This window comes from Corvus kubaryi, unplaced genomic scaffold (genome assembly GCF_017639235.1).
Source record: "Corvus kubaryi isolate FWS band 111438036 unplaced genomic scaffold, C.kubaryi_AGA036_p1.0 68, whole genome shotgun sequence".
NCBI classification, from domain to species: Eukaryota; Metazoa; Chordata; class Aves; order Passeriformes; family Corvidae; genus Corvus; species Corvus kubaryi.
The window spans coordinates 16,225,551-16,246,139 of NW_024582056.1; the positions used below are offsets into that span (position 1 = coordinate 16,225,551).

General features: G+C 38.9%; 1 protein-coding gene across 4 annotated transcripts in view; it reads right to left on the reverse strand.

Moving 5' to 3' along the window:
• Nucleotides 1–20,582, reverse strand: part of TMEM245 (transmembrane protein 245) — a 79,149-nt gene extending 58,567 nt beyond the window's left edge. For 2 of the 4 annotated variants that reach the window (XM_042048922.1, XM_042048921.1), the window contains exons 1-5: nucleotides 20,085–20,582; nucleotides 10,495–10,612; nucleotides 9,232–9,333; nucleotides 8,224–8,331; nucleotides 3,013–3,234 (exon numbers count right to left, since the gene is read on the reverse strand). In XM_042048922.1, the coding sequence (XP_041904856.1) occupies nucleotides 3,013–3,234; nucleotides 8,224–8,331; nucleotides 9,232–9,333; nucleotides 10,495–10,612; nucleotides 20,085–20,543 (1,009 nt within the window). In that variant the 5' untranslated portion in view covers nucleotides 20,544–20,582. The remainder of the gene's footprint in view (nucleotides 1–3,012; nucleotides 3,235–8,223; nucleotides 8,332–9,231; nucleotides 9,334–10,494; nucleotides 10,613–20,084) is intronic. The other 2 variants (XM_042048924.1, XM_042048923.1) reach the window with 1 other exon arrangement.
• Nucleotides 20,583–20,589: the final 7 nt, after the last annotated feature.

Genomic DNA, 20,589 nt, shown 5'->3' on the forward strand with positions numbered 1-20,589 from the left:
AAAAAGGAGAAAATACAGTGCAAGTGCCAGCACTGAAGTTAAAGGCTGAAGTTTTGTATGATGAAATGCAGCTCACAGTCACTACACAAACTGCTGCTCAGCAAAGCCAGGCAAGCTTGCATTTACAAATACAATACCTCAAATGGCATTCTAACCTTCCACTATTATTTGTTTCAACAATATATTTTACAATAAATGAGTGTACGCTCATTGCACAGGTGGTGTCAGGAGGTGCTACAGTCAATCAAACGGCCGTAATTATATTAGGTTAAAAAGAGACAAGAGAGAAGAAGCGACAGGATTGTTATTAGAAAGCAGTGAGCAAAACAAGAAAAAGGCTGCATAATAACAAGTTCCAAACATCTCCAGGAAGCAGAGAATTACCTGAAGACAATTTAAAAAAAAAAAAGGGTACAACAGAACAAGCAAGGAAGAAAATGAAAGACCTTAAAAACAGACAATACCAGGATTTCCAGGCTCACATCACTGTAACAAAATGCTGCCAAGTGTTCCACAACGTGGTTCATTGCTTAGCTTTTCAATTCACAGCAGCTCTTTCACCTTTTCATTTTATGGTTTAATTATGGTATCATTTTTCCACTCTCTACACTAAGCAATTTTAAAAGACCATTTCATTCCAATTGAAGCACAAATGCATTCAAGGAAAAATGTTAATGATACCAAGATGTTTCTCATAATCTAAATGCTGCTTTCTATGAGTCCTCTTTACCAATAGAAGGAATTCTGGTGAAATTAACACCTTTCTATTGAAGGTTTTAGGGAGTTTTTTGCATTTTTTTTACATACTAGAAGCATCCTCTTTAAGGTCTCAGAAGTGCCTCAAGTTATTAGTCTCCTTAAACTTGCACAGTTGTAAGGAAACTTGCTTTACTACCCTTCCTATTTTCCTTGTACTTTAGTATTACCTCTCTTTTAGCCATGCAGATTATCATCTCTCACCTTCTGATGTTTGATGTAATCTAAATTTGGTTCTGTTCATCATTATACTGCCTATTTGTAATATTTTTGTGATGATTCAGTTATATGCCATGAAAAAGCACTTAACGGCCCAGTGTCACTGCTAAGGCAACAAGTCACAAATACTTCCAAAAGTAATTTCTCTTTTGTCATGAGTTTATTGTTTGGGTAGTTATTTTAGACCTAATGACTGTCAGGAGCAGTATTCAGCTGTTTCATTTATAGATACACACTTTAATCTAGATTTGTGTGGCTCAAGCTTAAAACCATTCACTGCTGTCTAACTGCAGAACTGCTGCTTCCCTTCTTCCTCCCACGTAGGTGCTTCTGAACAGTGGTTAAGTTACTCCTTGACCTTTCAATGAACTAGCCACATAAACTCTGCTTCTAATATGTCTAAAATTTATTTTCTAATTCATTTTTCACTTGGGATTGCCATTTCCCATGATGCCCAGACACCAAAACTGGGAAGTTTCTTTCTTCTGTAGTAACTACACTAAAATGAAACAAAGGTCAAACCCCTCTCTTCTCTTACCCTGCATTCAGCTATTTATACGTCTTGCCATCACATTACCCTTTAGCTGCTGCTGCAGTGCCACAGCCAAAGGTGCAGCTGTTCCTTTCTCCATGCCTCGGAGCTCACAGCCCTTCAAATCAGTAAGTATGACCCCAAGCTACAATTTCCAGATGGACAACGAGATGGTTTACAGTAGCTTTGTGTACTGTGTGCAGATCTCAGGGTTTTGGTAGCAGGGAGGCCTCTGGGGTGGCCTCCACAGGACGGGACCAGGAGTTGACTTGTGCCAGACACAGTTCCAGGCGGCTCTGCAACAGATCCATCACTGGGCAAAGCTGAACCCATCAGGCACGGGTGTGGTACTGCAGTGAAAATGTATCTAAGAAAGGGCAGAAAGCACTTGGCAGGGAGAAGTGGAAGGAACACAGAGAGAACAAGTGACTAGAGAGAAGAAGGAACAGAGGGATGAACAGAGGCAATGAAAAGGCCAGGGAAGCAGAAGTGCTCCACAGCAGAGCAGACACACCACTCAGAGGGACCACGGCCTACAGAGGATCCATGCTGGAGCAGGAACACCTCTTGAAGGGACTGTGGCCTAGGGATAAGGAGAATCCTGAGCCTGGCACCTCCCTAAAGGGAATGCAGCTCATGGATAAGCCCACATTAAAAGACTGGAAGAGTGACTGGCTTTGTGCGTACTTGACCACTAGCTGGGGCCAACCCACTGCACTTAGTAAAAAAAAAAATAGCTACATTTAAGTGCTAAATGCATTTAAAAATGCTAAAAACTAGCATTTTAACTGAAGTTTAGAGAAAATCCAAGCAAACTAGAAAAACTCATTTTGTTTACAGTAAGGGGATGGGAAGAAATGCCTCCCAATTCATAGGAGCTCAGACATACTCCTGGAGTTCCCATCTTCCCTTTTCACTCCCCCAAAAGAGTCCAGGGAAAAGTGGCATGCAGTCTTAAAATAATGTCTTTCAACAGCTATCATAACTACTCCAATTCTTCCTCAATATATAGGAGAACACATGTATGCAGATGTGAAGCAATAAAGCTAATTAACCTCAGAGCTAAAATTGGAACCAAATTTATCTTGTGACTTGTCCACAGAGCCTAGCAACCCCTTTTTTACAGAAATTAAAAGTTAACATGAGCTCTACTTCACTGCTGAAAAACTGCTAAAATATTCTTCATTTATTGGTGCAAAAATATGAAGGAATTGACATCAAGAGGAAATAAAACTAACTGCTCTAAACCAGAAGTATTCTTACTAGGTAAGGTATGGCACAACATTATTTCAGGTAACTGCAATAGTCAATAGACAAAGTAATTAAAGAGTTGTCCACTACATGGTGACAGACAGTACACATCAATCTTCCTTTTTGAAGCTACAGTTCATCTTGTCTTAACAAGTCTTGAAAAAGTTTTTATTTAAAACTTATACAAGCCTACAAGCCTTTCCTCCTGTTTTATTGAACATGATGCCAAACATTTCTAGCAGTTGGATTATTACCTGCAAAAGGCACTGGTAATAGCTGCACAATCCAAAAATTTAGCCAGATCTGAACAATGACAATGGCCCACACAAGAGTAACAAAGTAAATATCACTAGTTTTCTTTTTTCTAAGAAAAGATCCAATCTCAGGTCTTTGTCTGTTCCCAGAAGATGATGAAGAGGAGGAAGTGGAAGATAATGAAGCACGTGGAGGTGGAGGCTGATCACCTTCTGTTGCTCCTAAAACAAACACATGCAAACAAAGAAACAGAAATTATCACCTTAACATTCACCACAAAACAGAATCTGTTCCCTGTTCCCAAATTATCTTTTTCTTTTTTGGAAGGTGGGGGTGAAGGGAGGGACAGCAGCAGAAGGCTGTGTTTCTGTTGTTTTGGTGTTGGGGTTTTTTCTGTAATTTCTCTAAAAGACTGAAACTGCCTAGGCATTGATCTGCATTTTGAAAAGCTAGAACAGGGCTGCGTAAACTCTCCCACATCCTGCAACACCATGCCAAGCAATGCTGAGAGGAGGAGAGAAGAAAAGTTGCTACAGCCTCTAAGAGGGCTCCAGTCACTGCAGGTAAATTACAAGCCAAATATATTTTATCAAAGAACCATAAAACCATGAAAAACACAAAATATAATTAACTTCTAAAAGAAATCTGAAGTCTTAAAATAAATCTTTGACTTGCATTCAAGTACTCAAAAAGGAATCTTAGATTTGCTCAAAGCTCATTTAAACAACAAAAAATATAGAGTATACATAAAAGAGAAAGCTTGTATCTTACAACTGTCTTACTGCTACTTTTCCTGAACACTCACAACACAAACATAGCACTCACACTGTCATCCTAAATTCCTTACTCTGTGTAACAAACATTATTAACATCAAGCACAAGTTAGTGGATAACAAATTTTGTCAGTCTATCACTCTTAAGTTAGCAAACGAGAAATTAAATTAAAAAATGTAAACTGACATGTTAAAGACCCTACACATAATCAATAGTCGTTTCATGCACAAATATTATATTCAAATTAAAATTCTTGAATGCAGACAATGGCAATTCATTTATCTATTTAATCTTTCAGCTGCTGGATGACACAAAATCTATCTTCAGCCACTCTATGTAAAATCTCTCCCTGAAAACACCAGTATTAACTTTCACTGAGGCTCCGTGCTGGTGTTGAAATGCACTCATTTCCCACACACCCCTACTTGAGAAAAGTCTGCAGCCATAGGGGAGGAATGCACACACAGGGAAACTTGAAAAGTTACTCTGTGCTGAAGAATAAAAGGCAATTTATTATGCTGGTACATACCACAGTTGGTAAATAATGAGCACAACTCTTTCATTGGACTTGTATCACAGACACAGTTTCTCCCATGAAGAAAAACTGTACTACAAAATACTACATCCACAGCAGGTCAAACAACTCATGTTCCACACGTGTTTTTAGCTGCAGTGTGTCACTAAAGCCATTTCTAGCCTAAAGCATGACAGCTAAAATGTTCAGAAAGGCAAGGCTCATTTGTCATACAGCAGCAGTAAGTGACGAACTGCATCCTCACAGCAGATGAACACTCCTCTTTTGTTGCAGAAATCTGCACTGGTGCTCTCCAGGTTAAGTGGAACTACTTGTACAGCTTATGAACACATCCCACACCACACTAAGACAACAATGCAAATTGACTGATTCACCCAACTGGGATTGACATTGGAATAATGACAGAAACACCAGCTGATTGCTGGTTATGTATTTGGTGGAACTTCAGAATATTCGTGAAGGAATTACAACACACAACCTGAAAGAAGGAATTCTGCAAGCAGCTAAGCACAGCAGAAGCTTCAGGTGGGAAGGTTCTTGGCAAATCAGTGTGTATCTCAATGGGATGACAGTCAGCCCAACTATACAAACTACATTTTGGAGAAAAAGACTCAATTTTTCATAAGGGGAAAGCAGAAGTTACCTGTAAACATAAATTTTCCTAAAAAGACTTTTTTGTCATATAGAAAAGGGTCTATGATTCCCCTGTACTTCTCAGTCTATATTTAATAAAGTAGAAGAGTACTAACAGAAACAAATGGAAGCACTAAAGGAACACAAAATCTGAAAGCAGTATACCTGTAATAAAGAATTTTCCCCTTCAGTATATTCAACACTTCTTACTGTTTTGCTCCAAAACTAATATAATCAACATAAGAAGTAACAATACAACAAGCAGAAATTCAAATATTTATCAAACAGAAAGAAGCACTAAAAGCCAAAACAGAGTAATAAGATGAAGTCTATACCTAAGATTAAAGTTATTCAACATTTTTTGCCCAAAAACTCCTTAGTAGAGTTGCCTTTGTGAAATAAAAAGGAACATTCCTTCTTTTCGTAATGAAAAGTTTGATTGATGTATTTTTGCAATGAAGGAAGATTTAATTAAATAACAGCAACAGTAATGTTAAGAGCAGTAACAATTAAAGAGCCTTATTTCTTACAGTTTCCCGGTAACCAGACTGTACACAGAATGTAAATCACATGGGAGAGAGCTAAGGGGGTAAAAAAGGGAAAAAAAGAAAAAAAAAAAAAGGGGAAAAAAAAGGAAAAAAGGAGGGAAAAAAGGGAAAAAAAAGGAAAAACTCCTAGGGGATCCCAAGCCAAGAAAGTTTTTTCAGAATGCTGTTCTGCAGCACTTTAGCAAAGCTAAATTGTCACTACCAGTGACCCAGTATTCTCCTCATGACAAACACAGGCCTGCATCAGAACTGCCATTCAGATAACTCTCATAAGCCAGTTCACAAAGCTGATCCACCCAGAAAACTACCAAAATTGCAAATGAGAGAATTCACCTTCTGCTGGCAAGATATGCTCTGCAAACCAAGGCATGAGTGCCTTGTCAACACAAATAGGAAAAAAAGAACTGTCAGTACAGTGATTTTGAGTAACTTCAGGTTCTATAAAATCCCATTTAGTGTGCTTCATATTTTGAGAGATGAAACCTAAAAAACACCTTTCTACCTTCCAGCTAATGGAAGTATGACAGTCTAAACAGCTAGCACAATACTCAGTAAAGAATTCTACCAAAATCAGAATGTATGCTACTTCTCTGAACAACAACAAAAAAAGCAAATTTTCCAGCCAGTCTAATTAAGACCTGTTCTTTTCCTTACACAATACGTTCTCTGTCACCTCCATTTCTTGCTGTCACAGAATTTTGAATTATCCTCCTCCCCAAGGAGAAGAAAATGAAACAGTAACATACACAGAAAGGCAGGTGTCTGTACCTCTGTGCAGGGCATCAGTTAGGAAAACAGTGATTTTATTACTATTAATGAAGAAGTCTTCAGAACAAGGTACCCCTTGAAGGTATGAAGGTACTCCTTCATGAAGAACCACATCTTTCTGTAATTTCAAGAGAAAAATATTTCTTACACTTTTTTCTAAGAAAACAAAGAAGTGAGGCCAAAAGCGAGCCTAAGAGTCATGACTACATTTAAGGATTTCAGTACCTATCATATCCAAAGCCAACAAGACAACTGAATCTTGCCTACAAAGTACTGCAGTGGTATCTGCTTCAGAAATTGCAGGCTTTTTCTTTGCTGTATACACTGGAAACTCTTGGAACACCAGGAAGGACCACTTAGACCACCTGAACTGGTATCATTAAACTCCTCGTCCCCAGTACTGAATACCAGCAGTGAACAATAAAATATGGAAAAACATGAGTGTTCACAAAAAAACCCAGAAAATTAACAAAGCTTATATCCCTTGATGGTCTTTTAATAAACAAATTAAATACTAACTGTTCTGTAGTGGATTTAATACGGTATAAGGAAAACCAAAAAAGTTGTAGGTCCTTAAGCCTGTAGGTAAAACCTTTTGCTGTACAGGAATGTTTCATCACCATTCACAAAAGATCCAAACCAAAGATGGCCAAAATTATGCTTAATATATCGCAGAACAGAACACTGATTTTTGCCAGATTGTTGGAAAATTATTTTAACTGTTGTTAGGAGTTAAAAGAAAACTCCATGTTTGTTCTTTTTCTGCTGTGAAGGAAAACAACAACAGAATTCACAAGAAAAAAAAAAACCTCATCTGGTTTACTGTTTCAAGAAAGTAAGTAAAAAAAACCATAAAAGACACCTTTGAAAAACTGCTGTAGTTTTCTCTTCTTGAAAACAGAAGGGAAACTGTCTTAAAGAAGTGGAAAAATAAGAACTGGTAAGTTAAAAAAAACCAGCAACAAAATAACACAACCACTTATATAGTCCATTTGTGGGCATCTGTTGCTTTTCCAGATTTCAAAATTCAGCTCAAAAAAAAAAATCTAATTAAAAAAATTAAAGATTAGACACAGAAATACAAGAGAACTGTCACCATGATGCTCTGATCTCCAATTTCAGGACATAGTTCCATAGGCTTCTATGTTTATATTGATGTTAGTCATGTAAAATGTAGGAAAAAAAAAAAAGATAAGAGCAAGTTGTCCAAAGCTGCCTTTTTTAGATTTAAAAATTAAGTTTGGGAAGTTCACATTCTGTCAAGTCGAATGATCTTTTTGGTCTACCTGCAGGAAATGGATGAAACTTTTCAGTTTCCAGAGATCTCAGTAACAGTTTAACTTTCCAGTATCATGTTTCATCAAAGACCTACCCAAAGAAGTTACGGTAAGGTTCAAAATCAGTGATGCACAGCAAAACACTTTCTTTCAACTCTTTTAAGCCAGTTGTGTTATTCCAAATGAAAGCATCATGGGACTCAAGCTACAAAGTCAAGTAAACCCACTATAGGAAGAACTTTGAGCATGCCATAGTTAAAGTGGGTTTTTTTTCTCACTGCAATGCACACAAAAATTCCTCCAGTCCGTCTGTATCTGGTCCAGAAATCCAGTTATATAACATGTAACTGCCAACAAATCAAAAGGCTAGGAAAATAAGAGGGAAAAAAAAATATCACACCTTCATTCTAAACAAACAACCCAAAACCATAATAAATCCTTCTAGTCAGGCCTTCAAAAAGTACAGCCAGCCACATAACCTATCCTTTGCTAGATAGCTGTTATACTAGCATCTTCCTGACAGTTTTTTAAAACAGATAAACCTGATCCACAATTTGGACACTCTTTTGGACAGAATGAAGAGGTTATGGACTATTTTGAAATTTTTTTCTGAATTCCCTCCAGTTTCATGCCTTTAAAGCAAATTCAAATGTTTCTTACAGAGTATTCAGTCACCTGAGGGTTGGGAGGAATGTTCATTATTGGACTCATCTTCTGTCATTGAAATTGCCATGGCAATTGTTGAAGCAGCAATGGAAATCATCTGACCAGGAAGCTCTGCCCCTGTAAAATATATACGTGCATGTAAGTAACAAAAAGCGTAAGTCTTAAAATGTTTTATTTGGTTAGATACCCACTGGAGCTGTCAAGCAGCAGAAATTATATGGCTAGACACTGTTAGTTTTTAGTATGTATTATATGTAGTCAATGTGATCAAACAGGAATGAGTGCTATTAATTTTAGTATTCCAATACACCTGCAGCCAAAACTCAATACCAGTTATTTGCTCAGTGCTTTTCTTGGTAATGAACTGCTACCAACCAAGACATTCACAGCTGCTGGCAGTCTGATTATTAAACAAATTTTTATACCAGTTAATCAACTTTACTAACCAACTAAAACTGCAAGACAGGAAAAAAGTTTCCTTCATCAGAAACACGATGCCTTTGCTTTTTTCAAAACTGGCTTGCAACAGGAAAAACCTATTCTTCTCAAAATCTAAACTCAAAACATATTTTTAAGAAACTATTTTAAAAACAAATGACTGGATATAGGAAACTTGCTGGATGGAGTTGTCTCCGTTTCTCTCATACTCAGTATTATAGGAGCTACTAAACCTGTATTGCTCGTTTCTTTCAAAATTGGCCTCTGATTTCAAATGCCCTGGGCTACCGTCATGCCTAGAACTACATATTGAAATCTATAAACTCAAGGAATTTGGCTCCATAATGAGTCGCTACTTTGACAAGGAAAAGAAACATCAGTCCATTGCAATCATTTTCTGTAAAGAATCCAAGATTCACTTCAGCATGAGTAAACCACTTTGAAACACACTAAACATCCTATAATAAACTCTGCCAATCCATATGCTGCTGAATTTACAGGGATACAGTCCAGATTATTTCATGTGACTTCAGTGAATTTTTGCCTCTAACAATAAAAGGAACAGTGACTTTTCCTTACCAGAAGACTCCTTTCCATTCTGCTGTTCATGCAACATGCCTACTGTCATCAGAACAACTATAACCAGAAATACAGGAATTCTCCAGGAACCTGCCACAGAAGCTGAAAGATACAGTGTTGGGATTTTTTTTTTACAAGAAAAATGACACCATTAATAAACTACATTTAGCAAAACCAAGACAGTCAGCATATCAACCAAAAAACAAAGAAGTCATAAAACAAATAGGCTTTCTACATTAAAGAAAAGGAAGAATAGAAAACAAACATGAAGAAGTTTCTCAATGGGCAAACCAAGTTGTGACTGTTCCTAACTTCAGTGACTTTATGTTGATATAGAGAACAATTTTATAAACAACATTCAAAATCACATGAAAATACACACAAAATTAAAGTATTTTAGATATCAGAGGAAAGTCATGTTCCCCCCAAAAATGTGTATTTACATTAGATCTCCACAGAATGGGTTTTTTCTTGCATTTTGCCTATTCAGCCTGTACTTCCAGCAAATACAAAACTGTCAAAATTTAAGCAAATGCAAAGCCACTACATATAGCTTAAACCTCAGGAAAGCATCCCCACATGGTGAGAAGAACTCCTGAAACCTGCTGCTAAAGTAATCATGAAGTACACTGTGAAACCTTCTATCATGGTAGTCTTCTATTAATCACATGATACTTCCACCATAAACTCTGATATGAGAACATAAAATTATAATCTATTATATTAAATGTGTAACATAAGTCTAAAAGATTACTATAATCTTATATTTATATAAACAGATTATATAGATTACTGGCAAATGTATTTTATACTGGTGATAGCATCATGACATGATTGTTGACTACTGATAGAATTTTTTTTTTTTTGCTTCTATTACTACTATTAAATGCATTTTACAGCTTCAGCCTTGGTTAATGGCAGGCTTCCAATAAAATATCACAAGTGAAAGTCTAAAGCCAGCCTCATGTGCCCCCAGCCCTTCCTCACTGCCAAGCAGTACCTAGTCTGTGACTCAAATAAGGGAAAACCATGGGAAGTACAAACTAGGCATGAGGACTGGAAGACACATTGCTCAGCGTCTTGATGCCTTCCCATTCCCTACTCAAATGCTCCCTTCTGGACACATGCAGCCAGAATTACTGAGCAGACAAAACAGTTTGCATTTCAGCTAAGACTCTATTTTACAGATGTAGCAGAAGAGCAAGTGAGGAGCTTCGTTGACAGAACCCACAGTTATCAGAAGAATAACTTCTCGTTACTCACCTAAGTGAAAGAGCAGCATAATCCAGACAGGAACAGAGACTGCTTTTAAGTAACGTTCAGTGCTTATATTCCACTTGAATGAAACCATCAGCAGGTAACCAACTACCAATGTCCATATCTTTAAGAAAAAGATACACATAGGTATGTATACATATATCAAAAGAGAGCTATTTGTACTCGTGTATGCATGTTCATACACATACCCATAACTGCCACAGAGAGAGAACAGAAGTCAGCTTCTAAGTCTTTAAGAAGCCCACATTTCAATTAATTACATGAGTTCATCAGCAGCACCTGTGTGGCCACAGGGAGACAGAGCTGGCCAGCACAGCAGCACTCATTCCAGCATGGAGCAATTTGCCAGCTCCTTGTTTCAGTCCAAAGAGACAAAAAGGGGGTTAAGCCAAAGAAGCCATTAGGAAGCACAACAAAAACTGCTGCTCCTCAGTGGTGTTGGTCCACAAAACAGAGATGCCTTTATAAGACGTGTGACATATAATTTTTTAATTTTTTTAACTAGAAAAAACCAAGGAGACAGGAAGATATCAGTGACAACTTGGGTTTGCTGCTTCTGCCTTCTACAACTCCACTCATCAGATAAATCACAATACAGATTTGGAATTAAGAATCTTGAGATAATCAATTTGATCTTGAAAATGCTGAAAAGAAAGAAGGAAGCAGAAACCAGAAGAGGCAACAGGAGGTGAAAAGTTGCTACTCAGGAGAAGATATGAAATAAAAGAACTATGAAAACCTGTAAAAATTAAAACTCAGTGTTGCATTCTTAAATAACTAAAGACATTTCTGGCTCAAATAGAATAAGCATTACCTATCCATTACCAGTTAAGTACACCTACAAATTTACACTTACAAATCTATAAATCTCAATGAAGTTTTAACAGAATTTCTATTAAGTGCATTTGCTGAATCAGACATCACTGTAAGAAGAAAGAATGCACAGCAGAGACGTGGAACAAGTAATTAGGCAGAACACACCACGAGAGTTTTCACCTCTTTACTCTGCACTATACAATTCATGCTGAAGAGGCAACAGTCCCTGTGAAAAGCAGGTTTGTGTGACTACTGCCACGTATCTAACTGGTGGAGAGGCAATCTTAGCTGTACTGAATTGAGCAGACAAACAGCGAGTGATGGTCCTTGATAACTTCAGAGGGAACGATTGCATATGCAAGGTAATTTAAAACCACTTAAGATATGTGAACAAAGGTGTAACCTTTGCACACTACTATTTCTCATCTAAGCAGATCTCCAACTTTTCACTCATCCCTAGCTGCATAATGCTTATGGGCCAAGTGAGGACACAAGACAGATGCCCCAAACTAACACAACCCATGGACATCAAGAGTAAAGTCATAAACAAACAAACACGAATTTTTACCAGAAATGCACAGTGGCAGTCCTTTAACAGCATAGGTTTGAAACATAAATTCCCTCATAAGGCACTTCACAGCACAGCTGTAATTGCAAGAGAACTCATCACAAAGATACTATCCTACTCCCTAACATCAGCCACACAGCATCTTTGTATGATAAATGTTCCAGTTCCAAGCTGATTTTCTCTTTAGCTTTGAAATTTAATGATAAATTACAAACAGGAGACTCAGTACGTTCAGTAATTTGAACTTTCTGTTTAAAAACAAGCCAAAAGTAGGAGACTAACAGGGTATAAGCCTGTGTTTAACAGCCAACACAGAAAAACACACTGCACTGCTTTTAGCCATGCACATAGCTGAACATGATAGGGTTTAGGTTTAGTAATTTTTTTGTGTTCTAAGTTAAAATAATTAATCAGTTCTCATTCCTAAAAGCTTAGCAAACGACCCAAGTAAAAGAATTTCTTATTTCCATTGAATAGAGAGAAATAGCTTACTTTAAAATAAACCAGTCACCCTGTTTCAGAGATCAAACAATAACCTTTCTGAAGCCCTGTAAGAAGAACTATGTAGTCAACTGGTGCAAGAAGTTCCATTTCTGCGGCACCACAGAATAATCAGCTCTTCACTGGTTAATAGTATGGCCAAGCACATCCCTACGCTGCAAGAACCGCTGCACAGGAACTAGGGTAGCCTACTTCCAACAGTTCATAGCTGAAAGCAACTGACAAAGCAAATTAACTTAAACTGACATGGACTGGGATTTCATCCCACACTAACTTGGCAATAGCATACTTTCTCTTTTTTCTTAACCCTTTAAAAGCATGTTACATAATCCTCCCCACTGCTTTTTTGGATGGTCTCCAAAGGTTTTGGCTGGAAAAGCATGGAGAATATTAATAGCCTCTATAAATGACTATTATATGTCATTCTCAAGAACTGACATAATTGAAACAAAGAATGAAAGATACTGCCTACTTTCACTAAAATTAAACTACTGCAATTCTTGCACTGAAACTGTAATTGATAAGATTCCATGCTAAGCTGAAATGCCTATAAATTTGATTTCTAAGAGCGTGCAGTTAACCAGGTAACTAATAGATACACTTCAGATTTTGCAGAATGCATTAGCTACCATAAACTATTTATCAAGCTGAAGTTAGTTGCAGATGCCTAGCTTTCACCATGTACTGTGAGATTTTAAATAACTACTCAATCACAACTATTATTTACAGACATGCACAACTTCCATATATCACAACTTTGGAATAGTTTAATCCTGCAAGCTGCCCTTCTTCCTTCCTTCACCTATCTTTGTTGTTTTAATAGACAGCAAAAACATCTTTTTTCACATCTCCTCTGCATTTTGTAGCATCTCTCACAAATTGAACAAAGTGTTGCTTTGCCTTTAGACATGTAAAACTGCCTGCTTCTCTGAATAAATAGCTCTAAGACTGCAGTGTAACTTTTTGGATTTTAACATCCATTTCTGTGTTGAAGTGGTAAATTTAAGAGGCACATTTTGAGACATCTAAGGCAACTATGAAGGGCTTCAGTTCTCTTAAAATTGCCAACTGGAGACAGAATTACACCATAGAAAGATGCAGCTTTTATGTTAAATTCAAGCATCTGCTTCAGTGATTTTTCTTTGAAGTTTCAGTTTTGGAAAGTCTAGGATTTATCAGCATGAACTATCACCAGCATTACTGAAAGTTTGTTTCCTCTTCCTGTTAGAAGTGAAGGATTTGAAAATCTGAGCCATTCTTTTGGCTTTGGCCTTATTTTTCAAGAAAAAACACTCACTACTCAACTTCGGACAACATTTATATTAATTGATACTGGAGAGTAAAATTCCTTGTTTACACGGTTCCCTCCCTTTTTTCCGATCAACAAGTTAACCTCTAAGGGGAGGGTTTTGCAGATGAGAGCATTCAGTAACTCACTGCTACTGAAAGTGCCAATTCCTTGTCTCCTACCGCCAGCTGGGCAGTCCCACCTCTTCTGCACAACAGCTTCAACATTCATCCAGCCAGCTCAAGCTCCCTAAGCTCATAAAAAACCTACCTGTAATTCAGTTATAGCAAAACAGGCTCACAGAAATAGAACAGGCACCAACAACAGGGCAACCAAAGTGTATGTCAGAAGTGGGATAAGCAAGAACAGCTTCCCACTGTAGAAGACAGCAAAGCTGTTGGAATTATTTAGTCTTCCTTGGAATGTTGCCCCAACAACTCTACATCCAGCAGCAAACATTTCCCACCTCCTTCACGTGCCTTCTCAGGCACATGGTGTGATTCTTGGGGTGGTCTTGTGCAGGGCCAGGAGTGGGATTTCAGTGATCATTCTGGGCCTCTTCCAATTCAGGATATTCTGGGATTCTATGAACCACCCCACAAGTAAACACAACGGTGAACACTGAGAAGATGAACCAGCAGTTACTTCTTTTGATGTACCCCCTGCCAACCTGCCAAAATTTTTCAGGTTTTAGCAAGTCAGTACCTACAAAATGGAGTGTTTGAATTCCTTCCTTTTTTAATTGCAGCTCTACCGTCTCCCTTGGCCATTTTGAAATGATTTTTTTTTCCCAGGCTGCTCTTTCCCACTTGGAAATCATACAGCAAGGTTTTTCAGAGTTCTGTTTATGTTTTGGTTTGTTTGGGGGGATGTTAATTAAGCTTTAAATTTAAAACTGTTTTAAATTGCTTTCTATTTTCCAGTTTGTTTCAGTGTTTTGAACAAAAAAAAAAAAAAAAGAAAAGAAGGCTGAACTACCTCATCAGTTCCCTTTAATATCTTAAAACAAAATTTTCATTTGGGAATAACTAGTTTTTCTTAAAATAGAAAATCATTAAAAATATTGACAAAGCATTAACACAGCAGTTTTACAACCTTTTAAAACAGTGCTGCAGAACAGAGATGGTTGAAGAAAGTGATCTTACGACACCAGTTCACTATTTCTACATCTTCCTCCTCAGCAGTGATTCAGACTGACGAAGAAAAACAAACCTACCACAACAGCTGAGCAGAAGAGTGTTGGACTTGAAAAATCAAGTGACACAAGGCATTAAATGCACTGGTAAAAGCCAAACTGTGTTTGCCTTCAAAAATATCACAGTGTTTTCTCTAATTGCCTGTTCATTTGAAAATGGTTTTCTAAACAATACAAAAGATAATAAGGAGGCAGGTGACAAATTATAAAACTGTCATTTTGACTCCAGTTTCCAGAACCAAAATTTAATGTAGCTTTAGTGCATTTTTCCTAGTACACCAGAGGAAACATCCCATGATGCGCAGAGTCTGGCAGAATAAGAACATGTAACTGCCTGCCCTTTAGCATGGAGCCAGCCTTTGTCAAACATATAAGAAAATACCCAAACTTCAACCAATCACAATTTATTATAAGACTATTGTTCACCTCAGAGCAAAAACAACCACCTCGTCCCTTCACTAAGGAAGCCTTCATTTACCTAAAGCAGCTTCTAAGTGAACACAAGTAAGTTATTCCTTGTCCCAAGTTCAAAGGACTAGAACAGTGCACCCATTCTGTTTCTTCTAGAACCCCCAAATGTGACATATATTCATGTTGATATTTCTGGCATTAAAACATACAGACTACTAAAGTACATGAAAAAGAAACATAGTGTTTAATGAGATCACCTCTTTTTGAAGGGACAAAAGTATGAACTTATAAACCCTGGGGTGGGGGGAACTGACCATCAAAGTCAACGCTGCCACACATGGGTTAAAAATTATTTTCAGTGTGTCCTGCAACATTTCCTACACTGAATTTAAGAAAAAAAAACATTAAATGTAAGATATCCAGAAAACTGTAACAATGGATATTGAGAATACTTCTCCTTTAGTTCACTTTTCCTGTCTCGATACAAAAGCTACATACAAGAAACTTGCAATAAAAATGCTATTCAGAAATCAAACTTAGCAAGATTCTCTTGCAAAAAGAAAGAGAACACCAAATTCTTTCCATGCAGACGGAGCACCACTCCTCTGAAATACTTCATGGTGACATGTTTTCAAGAGATGGCTCCTCCACACATGCAATTTCTTCACCTTCTTCTTTTACTATATAGAGCACTGTTAAAATTTTGCTGGACAGTTCCATAATGATCATTCCTTTCAGAGGTGGTAGAAAAAGAAACATCATTGTGGTCAACCAATACATATAAATACCAATAAATAACTAATATTATGTAGCACATATCATTAGGCTTTAGTCTAGTGCTAGCTTCAAGGCTGTAGTTCCTGCATATAAATCAGAACAAGCTCCTCAGCCTCTCCAAGAAAGGTACCTCACTGCAGGCTCTTCCAAAACTGAGAGCGGGTGTGGAAGAGAAAAACAACAGTAGAAAAGAAAACACTATCAACATCGCAGACTTTCCCTGCCTCTCTCCCATCTTGTTTTTAAGTAGGCCACGTGTGGTCTCTACACAGTTTATCTCTACCAAGAAAAGTTGTGAAAACAAACCCAAAACTGTGGTTTTGTAAGATGTGTTTACAGACAGTACTTGGCTGTATGATTTATAAGCACTGTATGATTTTTAAGCCAAGATGCCATAATCATGAAGGATTATAAACAGCAGAAAGAATACTTAAGAGTTTTTACAGGTGGTTTTTTGGTTTGTTTTTTTTTTGGGAGGGTGGGGAGGGGGGGTATGGTGGGCAGGTTTTAGAAACCTGAAAGCCTACTTTAAGAAGAAAGGGAAGGAAAAAAAGCCCACCCATCCTAAACCCTCAAAAAAATAGAAATCACGTGCACATCAAAAATCAGAACTGTGTCTTTTCCTTTACTACAAGGGAAATTGCCCCATCAGGTGAACTTGACAAAATGTAGATGCTTTTTTGCCCCCACACGTGATACTCAATAGGGCTGTGGAAGCCAAACATCTCAGAGCATGGGACCCAAAGCATTTGCCAGGAAATTTGCCCACTTGGAGAATTTCACTCTGCAAGGGCTGCTTGGGGAACTGCTGACATTTAATGCCAACACAAATGGAGGCTTCCCTGGTGGATGTCTTTCGCAGAATCCCTGATGGGGAGCAGACAGTCCACCGGCCAAAACAGCTAACACATACTCTGACAATATTCCAATACAGCAGACACAGCAATGGCATTTCCAAATTTGCCCAGCACCCTGGTAAGGTTAAGATTAAGTCCTCTAACTGCATGGAAAGCCCCAAAACAACACGAGCTGTACCTAGTACAGTCAGAGATATAAAAATACAGTGACAAATGCATGTGAGTACACAGTTGTGAGCCTGACCAATAACTTGTGACAAACCAAGGAAGAAAGACTGGCCAGCAGAGAAAGATTTTGACAGCCCTGTAATCAAGTTCATTACAGAGAATTCTGCTCATTATGATTACATCAAATTTAATTTACTAAGATGAACCTCAGAGCCAACACAGAGCAGCTGTATAATTCTTCACATCTGCTGGGATCTACAAACTATCCATATTCCAAATAAATACTAGCGTGTGAATTCTTCTAAAAAAGGAAGAAAATATAATGAATAGCTGGCATTAGATGTATATTAACCCAAGGGTAAAATGTCAGCCCAAAGTAATTTGAACTCTTGCCACAAAGCAAAAGGATTTGGTTTTTAGATACAGTGCTGGACACAGGCATACTTCTGACAAAACTACTGAAACTGCTGCAGCACAAAAGCGTGTAGGGCTATATTCACTGCACTATGGGACAAACTCCCACCCATTCCAAGAAAAAAAAGATAGAGAAAAACATTCCCTTTCCCTAGTAAATGAAAGTGCAGTTTGTGCAGGGCCCTCTGCATAAGAATTCTGCAAATAACCTGGAGAAGGCTAGAGTCAGAACAAGTAACTCATCTGAAATTTTTAACCAGCCCCTAGATTTAAGGCCCAGCAGCCAACTACATTTCCTGAGCAAGCTTCTTCAAAGATTATAAAGTCTGAAGGGAAAGAAAAGGAGACCGTGGAAGCACAATGCTTGTAGACTAGCCTAAGATCTTGAACTCGCTCTTCAAATGCAGTGTTTTGCAATCAGCTATCAACAATCCAGTGATGGAAGTACCCTGGGGTTGCAAGTTCCTGTATTGCAAGTGTGACTTAAGAACCTTGGGCAGGAACATAGGCACTTCTGAATCTTCACTCATCAACGTCATGAATGGCTTTGCCAAATTTGACGACCACAGGACAAGAAAGCTCTTTAACATACTGGTGCCAAGATACACCTTACCATGTCATTGTCACACACAATTGCTGCATTTGAAGAACTTTTTTTTCAGGAACTTAAGAGGAGAATTTCTTTCTCGGTATCATGGCCTAATAGATATCATAAAAATACCTTTAGTTACAGAATACCAAATTAGTATTGCAAATCCCCATAGTTCTAATGATAGGCATCCACTCACTTCTCTAGTACAGCAGAGGGAATCCGAAAGGGAGAAAACAATCATGCATATAGAAGGAATCGTGGAGGATTGAGAGCCCAGAGAAGACCAGTACAATGGAGAAACCGACCCATAATATCCAGAATTCCTGTGCAGCTAACAAGCACAACACATGCATGCAAACAGTCCTGCAACATAACATGGCAATTAAAGGGCTTTGAAGTGCTTAACTGAAGTTAAAGCTGACACTATTAACTGATCCAGCTCAGGGCTCCTCAACAGCATGGATAAAATTAAATTATCCTGCTACAGCGCTGAGATAACACGCATCAAGTAACATCTAAATTCAAAAAACAGGGCTAGGAAAACACTGCAAAGTGTACAGATGATGCCAGACCGAGTTGCAGTCATTTACAAAAGAAAGCCCACAGCTTTTTTCTCCTGTAAGGCCCCAGAAAGAGAGACAGACAGCTTGCTTATAAAGCAACTGGTTTGCTTAAGGAAGTCTGTGATCAGTTACCTTGACACAGACCCAAAATGTTCCCAAGATCTCAAGTCTGAAGAGTTCTGGGAGCTTACTATCTTTTGTGCAGTTAAAATATTACAGCAGTTCAATGAACACAAGAGTTAAATCAGAAACACCAGTGCCAACCAGAAGGATCAGGGACTGCTAAACAAAGTTGCACTGAGCATGCACAGACATCCAGCAGTGCATTACAACCATAGTTATGAGGTTAAGAAAGTGCAGCTTCCTTCAGTACTCCTATATTTACGCAGTGTAAGTGTGGTTTAATTAACAAAGTTTTAATAAAAGCCTGAACTTAGCCAGGTCAGTTAGTGTAGCAATATTATCGATTTGTTAAAAATGAAACAGAGAGGTCAGTGCAAAAGAAAAGCTTATCGAGTAAATTGTACGGCAACAAGTCAAAGCTTCCCACCAGTACGAGGTCATGCTTTAGTTCTGCCACTACTCTGCTGAAAGTAAACATGCTAGTATCTTGCCTCTTTATAAAGTGAGAATGTATCTCTGTCTACTCAGTCCTAACTATACTTCTGAGGACAAATGGATGTCCTCTGACATCTTCCAGCACCAAGAATATCTTTTCCTCCACTGTTTACTTTGAAGAGACTAAACACATTCTCCTGTCTATTCTATTCACACTACAGGCAGCGTGTCAAAATATTCTCTGTCAGTCCATTCAGGAATATTGTTACCCAGGGAAAGGGCATACTTTGATTTTTAAAAAAAACAGAGCAGCTTTTGGAAAGTCTTTGACACTAAGAGATCTGAGTACACCAGTTGTACATCAGTATTTAAGGATAGTACAACTTGCCAATCTTCTGATCTTTCACATATCTATCTGTTTCTGATAGGTAGTACTTTTTGTATTTTCAATTTTAACTAACAAAGTGTAAAAGACTTCTGCCAGAACTTTTAACTATCTTACCTACTGAACAGAACACAGGCAAAAGTAGTCTCCCCAGGCTTTGTTACTATCAGTAACATTCGTAAATTAAACAACTTTACTTTTTAAAGTTCAAATTGAGTTTGCACTGTTTGATACCCGAAGAACAAGAAGAAAACCCTACACAGTACACTGAGAAACAAGCCTTAAGGTGCCTTCCCCCACCTCAGGTCACTTGTGGAGCTCTGCTGCTATTTCACAACACTTTAATACACACCCTAGAGCTCAACAAGCCTCGATGTTTGCACAAGAACTCAACCGAATCACCTCTCACTTAACAGCATCTCCAGAAGCGGGGCATGACTAAAGCGCGGCCGCGGAACACCGACACTCACTCAGTCACTCACCCACTGGCTGCTGAAGTAGTCGAGCCCCTGGCAGATGACGCGGGCGGCCTGTGTCAGCAGCACCTGCACGCCCAAGGAGCTGCCCAGGCAGTAGAGCCCGTAGAGCAGCGGCCCCCCGGCGCCCAGCAGCAGCAGGAGCCGCCGCCGCCGCAGGACCTGCTCGCCCAGCGCCTCCACGCCGTAGTTGGCGAAGCAGATGGGCAGGAGGAGGGCGGCCAGGAGCACCGGGGTGCGGGAGCGGTGCAGGCGGCCGAGCCAGCGCCGCCCCAGCGCCGTCAGCGAGGTCTTGAAGGGATGCAGGAAGGTGCCGCAGAGCACGGCCCAGAGCAGGGGCCGCAGGAACGCCTCCAGGATGAAGTACACGAGCACGGCGGCGCCGCAGCACAGCCCCGCGAACAGCAGCGCCCCGGTGTTGTAGAAGGCCTGCTTGATCGGCTTCTCCAGCCGCGGCAGCGACATCCCCGCCGCCCCGCCCGGGCCGCCCAGCGGCAGCCGCGGCATGGCC